Below are 6,940 nucleotides of genomic sequence, written 5' to 3'. Positions count from 1 at the left end.
AATTGTGCCCTGGGACTGAATATTCCTGGTGGACCTGTGGTGAACCGGGTTTCTAAAACCTTTTTCATACCTGTCATTTCAGCAAAAGTGATGACATTGCTTTAATGGAATTAAAATTATTATCACAAAACAACAAAGATCTGCTTTCCAGCGTCTGGTTTATTTTATGTAAGTTACTATCAACTCATTCGCAAAATTATTTTGCATGGGAGAAAAAAGTTAGGAATTATAAAAGTCATAATCATATTCTGCAAAATGTTGATATGTGGAAAGGAAACGCGGGATTAGATTTTAACACTTCTTTCAGAGAATCATCGAGAACTTAATTATCCAGTTTAGTGCAGAGCAGTTCAAATACAGCCTTCAATTTGTCTGTTTTTGTTTCCACAGACACTGACTGACCTGCTAAGCGTGTCCAGCATTTTTAATTTTATTTAGATATATAGCAGAGTTGTCAGGGTCTATAGCGGATAAAGGGCAGCTATCATTGGGTGTACGTCAAACGGAAATATTGTTATATAGCAAATGTGGTTACATTCGAAGCCATAATCTAGCTTTTGATTTCTCTTTACAGATCTTAAATTATTTGACATGCTTACTTTTATTTGGAATAATTAGCAAGAAAAATGAAATGAGACCCTTTTCTCGCACCGGTGTTGTTTGGATATACGTGATCTCCACGGTTGCGCCTGTGAAGTAAAAATCGGCCTATGACCCTATTCATAGAGAGTAGCAAACTTTTTTATCACCTACAGAAACGCGGTTTGATGTCTCTAGAAAAAAAAGATTAAATAAATTGGCAAAAAACATGTCTGGATTTCACCGTGCAAGAATCATGACCGTGCCGGATTTTCTCCATTCGATAGTTGTAGAGTTTTAATAACTGAACGCGCTAGTCGTGGCGTTGAGAACTAAGCTGATTCAGAACTTTAAATCGTCAAATGTCCAAAAAGAAATCGCTTTGTTCATTGCGTTTTAAATCACCCTGTTCCTGTACGATAGGTCAGTTCCACAGTAAGAGTTACCGGTTTCCGTGCTTTCCGGTCACCCTGTGAACTCAGTCTGAAAAGGCGCAGTCGCAACAAAAAGACTTGGAGACTTCTGATTTAAAATATAAGTCACCATGATTCCCGCGGAGAAGTGACAGCGTAAATGTAGCGCTGATGCCTGCGCCGCCTCCCGAAGGACCATAGAACGGAGATGTGGCGCTGCTGCCAAACAACCCTCACAATCCAGATGTTGGACTCCTCAGAGAGATTGATCGACGCAGAGCACGTCATCTGTAATGTTCATATATTTCCTCATCTGTACTGACGACTGATCAGAAACATGCTGCAAAAAGAGACGCGGAGAGAAGGGGATTTAAAAAAATAACGCTCAACTCAAATTACACCTTATGGCAGGATTGCCGAGGAATCATTGGTCGGAGACGGGAGCGGAGAGTTGACGGGGATTTCCACTGGGGGGTCCTACAATGGAAAAAAATTGTTTCCGAAAAGCCTCAACCGTCTTTCCTTCTGAACTGCGTACTGGATTAAAGATGCTGCGTCTTAACGTGATCTACATCAGCCTTCTGTGCTCCCTGTCGCACGCTCTTTACAGGGGACCCCTGCACCCAGAGATGTCTAACGGCACTTTCCATCACTACTTTGTACCGGATGGGGACTACGAAGAAAACGACGACCCTGAAAAATGCCAGATGCTTTTTCAAGTGTCCGACGATCGTAGTTGCAGGATTGAAGCCGATCTGGAAACTTTTATCAAAGAAGAGATGATCACCATCAGAAGACAAGTGGAAGACGCGGCGCGTGTCTTGGAAGGAGTTGGGAAAAATATCGCCTATGATCTGGACGGGGAAGACAGTTATGGAAACTACCTTCGCCGGGAAGCCGCGCAGATCGGAGAAGCTTTCTCGCATTCGGACCGCTCTCTGGTCGAGCTGGAGATGAAATTTCGACAGAGTCAAGAAAACGAGGTGAGGGAAGTGAACAAGATTAACGATGAAGTGGTGAACATGCTGTATCACACCAGAGAGATTTTGAGGGAGACGCGAGAGATCTCGTCTGGGTTAAAAGATAAACACGAACTTCTCACCCTAATCGTCAGAAGTCATGGGACAAGGCTGAGCAGGCTGAAGAATGATTTTATGAGAGGCTGAGATCCGTTTGACCACAATGGATGATCTTCACCCGTTCTCCCGTCCTCTAGTAATAACATTTCATTACTTCTGCAGCATATTTATCAAAATATATTGTCATAATGTGAGATCTGACGGGCAACATGTGTAAATGATCCCCTCCCCCAACTTAATATTGCATATAAACTAATACAGCATATCAAGTCGGTTTAAGACCAGCGTGCCTATTTAAAGCGAGGAGGTTTATAAAAGTGATCCTGTTATTCTGTCGATTTTTTTCAGTGTTTGTTGAACGTTCATTGCTACGTATGTTTGCCGCCTTTAAATATATACTTATGTGTCACTTCAAACACCGCAGGCAGGTACAAGTATTTTAATACAAAAAAAATAAAAGATTTTTTTTTACCGCAGCATTGCTCAGGGTAACCGTCAACCGTGTCGTTTTAAGTGAGTCTAAAAGAAATACAATGAGTCCTTTTTGGTTCCTGAACCCCAATAATCGATGGAAAATTAGAAAAAAAAACATTTAGGACAAATTTGAGACATCAGCAAACTTCATTTTAGCTGCCATCTTAGGTTTGAACAGGTCATAAAGATGAATATATATTGCACTACTCGATTACAACAATCTGACAGGTTTGATTGATGATATGGCTTTAAAGTCTGGATTTGCCAACAATTTCCGCTCTACACTGAAGAGGTGAAACATACCAAGCCCATATCGAGTTAATGTTTGTTTTCTGAGCGAGTCTTGTGGTTGGAGCTTTTGACATTTAAAGATATTTTAGAGGAGGGGGTTGCAGATTTAAAGTTTAAATTTATGAACAAAAGTTTAAAAGCGTGCTCTGTTCAATGATTCAGAAGACGGAATTTAGCAATAATATGTTGGATCCCGAGCCCTCACACCGCCTGACGGTGGCTGAATCGTGCTGTTTGCCGCAGGCGGCGCTGTGACCGTCGACACGATGAAAGTGCTGGCTCTTTTGCTAACTTCAGTTTATAGCAATAACATTACAACGGAAAACAGCCAGGTTCAAGTGACCATTTTAAGTTACATTCTACTCCTTTGTTTCAAAATCAAATTTAAAGAGGATTTCTACACATAAAAATATTTGTATTTAATTATATGGTACATTTAACAAATACAGTACACTAACATTTAACGCAAGGAAAAGAAGTGAAGTTATAAAATAGGCCTAGCAGCGAAATATTGACCAAGTAACGATTGCTGATTATTCTGAGCTTGTAAACTTAAAAAAAATGCAAAAAAATATTGCTGGATGGTAAACCACTTTTCTTTGTTGCAGGTTCTTAATTAAGGTTCCTTCTGGGAAAACCCGTTTATTGGTAGCATTGTTTACTGAGGCTTAAACGTTAGTAAAGGAATATGATACTTTCACTTTTCTTACACCAATAAACAGTTGCAGGAAACCTGCAGTTAAAAGTACGAATATAGCAACATATGAAATAGTTTATGGTGATCTCAGTACAAATAATATAAAAATAGTTTTAATCTGAATTCTTCGCCAGTCTTCTTCAGCATTCCTTCCAGATCAAGGATGACCGTAACAGTAAAATTAGGCCAGTTGGTCCATGGAGTGTGCTTCGCCATTTCATCATGGCTGATTCATTTCCTCCTCAGCCTTAATCTCCTGCCTTCTCACCATAATCCTTTATGCCCTGACTAATCAAGAATCAACCAACCTCTACCTTTAATACGGCTTTCACTCTGATTTTCTGGGTCCTGACGTAATGAGAACAATCGTGAAATTGTTGACTTGTCCACAGGTGAGGGAGAAGGTCCGTTCTCAATACTACCCCGATTGCTCCTTCTTCACTTTGAAAGGAATTGGAACAGAGATTGAATGTGAGCGGGAACGAGGGAATTTATCCAAGGAGGCTTTGAGTTTATGCTTTATTATTTTTAATTCTCTCTGTCCCTTTCTTAATCTTTAACCATGTCATGGCTTGGAATAGTCTCCTGATAGTCCGACGTGAAACATGGCAACTGACGTGGCCTCTAGCCGACGCTCCAAGCTTAGCGTAGTTTGAACCCAAATGCCAGAGATGTTGGTTTAGGAGAGGACACTGTCTTTGGCTCACTTTTCTTTTTAGTTCATTTAGAAGGTCAGCGTCGGTGCTAAACGACACTAAAGTTCTTACAAGAGGCTATCTCGAGTCGCTTGAGTTCATTTCAAGTCGAATATAACCCTGGTCGGTATCTTGGTAGCTACGTATTCATTAGATTGGTTATTTTGAAGGAGCAAGCGTTAACAATCATATATTGTACAGTACTTATATTAACAATGGTAGGGTTGATTGCTACCAGGTAGTTGACTTTAACTGCTGCATTGCATTCAGCTGCGGTGCATGTTTCCCAGCATCGAACTGCCCGCGGTGAAGGCCCGGGGTCTCATGAGGTATTCTGCCCTCCAATCCTTGTGTCTGCCACTGTTTTCTCTAGTAACATGGACAATATAATACTAACCGCAATAGTAGAAGTTCGCGAGACTAGTTCGCTGTCGCAAGGCCGATTTGAGTGCCCACATCCTCCCGAAAAGGGCCTCACGCGATTTCCCGTTAAATACTCAGTTTGTATTTTGGAGCTCGAGTGGAGCCTATTGCTCTTACGTTCACTCTGTCATCAATGGGCTTCCAAAACACAATCTGCGTCTGTGTAAAATTGGTATTAGATGGTCATGTTCATCATCGGTTTATTCCCAAATGTAATCGAGTTCGTTGTAATCTTAATGGCAACAAAATGATTGTCCAATACAACCGCCGCTAATGGCACCCGCTTCCCAAAGTACATATTCCTTCTAATTGTCGTTAATCACTTCTCTATCAGATATCCGTCCTCGGGCTGCCGGCATTCCTCTACCCATAATGAGTGTTTCAATCTCTTCACCGCAGGATTAATCTTCCTCAAGTAAATTAGACCACATCCACACAGTTTCAGAACAACCACGATGAAAGTCGTTGCATATTCCCCGGTACATACCGGCAAACGAACTCGAAAAGGGGAGAAGCATTTGAACCAGCTCCACGTTTTGATATGTACATTTCAATTTTTTTTGTTGGAAAAAAATAGCCCGAGGAAGAGGAGGCCCTGGTGATTTCACAAGGGCCCACCAAATGCACGGTAATGTCTTCAGCGAGATAAAACTGACATATTCTGTTTCACTAGGTTAATGAAGCTTCTGTGGTTTTCTGTGCACGATATGGAAAACGAAACTTTCCTTTCCAAATCATTTATAGTCCAAATTTGAGCCTAGTCAAAAGAATCCTTACATTGACTATATTTTAGGAATAGCATAAACATGCTACGTGATTATAATAGTTCAGCATAGGCGTTATTATCGTTATAGAAAATGGGAAATGCCAGGGATATGCCGGAAAAATATATTTTACCGTATAGTGGTCCCTAAAATTACTACAGAATAAAATACCTGCGCTCCAATTTCTAAAGTAGGTTGCATGGATATATTTACCAGTAATACCTGTCTAAATCCCACATGTTTGCCACTAATGCCTCAGCTATACGTACTAAATGCTTCCACACTGGACAGTTGCAGACGACAATATAGCAGTGGGGTAATGGGGTAATTGCGTAAATTTTCATATGTTATGTCTAAGACCTTTGAAATATTGGACATGGAGATTAACTCGAACTTTAAAGTAACTTCTCGTTAAAATCTAGATCGGGAAACTACCATTGTCCATTCTTAGCCAATTAGCAAAAACCGATGACAATGAGGCAGAATTCATTTCTCAGAGAATATCGCTGTCGAATCTATTGTCTCCTCAATATCTTTACGGAAATTACTCCTAACGTGCACCCGCACTCCAGACCTTCCGAACCGTCCCGATTTCAGGGCTGACGAAAAACATCTGTTTCCTCGTTCAAGCCTGGCTCATACCTTTTCCTTGGTAGGCATTATCTCACGTAACGTGTTCCACGTTTGGAATGAATATGAAACAATGGCGACTGGGTTTTTTAACGACGTATGTAAACACTAGAATGATACAGTAACGGTTGTATGTATGTCTAATTCAACCGGGCTATATTCAATGGTCCAATGCCACTTATGGTTTGGTTAATTCTACGACTCTGGTTTTCACATTCTCCCAATTACATGTTACATGCATCTGTTAAATTCTTTTGTTGCAGAAGAATATTTTAAGAACTATATTGGACGTATTCAAACCTAAAACAAATTGAACAGGGCTTCAAATCATTGCCATTGGCGCCGCCGGCCGTTGGAACAGAGGAATCAAGTCCTTTGGGTGAACGTCCACTGCAACTAGTGTTACGTCACGGCAGGATAACGATGGTAACAATAATGAGCAGTTCATCAATGTTATTCTGTTCGAGTTCCTTCCTTTACCTTTAGAGAAAACGTCACTTTTCTGTTGGTTCATAAAAGTTACATCAATATATTAAAATTTACCCAAGAAGGGAAAAATCTGTTTGTCGTCTTTGCTGTCCTGCTGGTCATCTGGTGAGAAACGCAGATTTCAACGCCAAAGTAGGAGTAATTCACACCCTGCTCACAAGACAGGGTAAAACCGAAGTAGTGGCCAAGTAACACACACAAAATGCTGGTGGAACGCAGCAGGCCACCAGGCAGCATCTATAGGAAGAGGTACAGTCCAGCGTTCCACCAGCATTTTGTATGTGTTGCTTGAATTTCCAGCGCCTGCAGATTTCCACGTGTTTGCGAACTGCCTAAGTGCTATTTTGGCTGAGATGCGAAAATCGTCTGCCTATTCATATGCAGCTTCACTGTTGTAGATAATACG

The 6,940-nt window shown here is 40.9% G+C and overlaps 1 protein-coding gene across 1 annotated transcript; it reads left to right on the top strand.

The window, feature by feature from the left end:
- Positions 1 to 204: 204 nt before the first annotated feature.
- Positions 205 to 6,593, top strand: fibinb (fin bud initiation factor b). The gene has a single exon (XM_063061768.1). The coding sequence runs from the start codon at positions 1,475 to 1,477 to the stop codon at positions 2,156 to 2,158; it is 684 nt and encodes a 227-aa protein (XP_062917838.1). The 5' UTR covers positions 205 to 1,474; the 3' UTR covers positions 2,159 to 6,593.
- The last annotated feature ends 347 nt before the right edge of the window (positions 6,594 to 6,940 follow it).

Source organism: Mobula hypostoma, chromosome 11, assembly GCF_963921235.1.
Source record: "Mobula hypostoma chromosome 11, sMobHyp1.1, whole genome shotgun sequence".
Lineage (NCBI taxonomy): Eukaryota > Metazoa > Chordata > Chondrichthyes > Myliobatiformes > Myliobatidae > Mobula > Mobula hypostoma.
The sequence above is the reverse complement of the archived record's forward strand: the minus strand, read 5'-3'. Positions and strand labels throughout refer to the sequence as shown.

What these genes read in the sequence shown, in the direction of transcription:
- fibinb (XM_063061768.1), top strand. Translation starts at nt 1,475, where the DNA reads ATGGAAAAAAATTGTTTCCGAAAAGCCTCAACCGTCTTTCCTTCTGAA.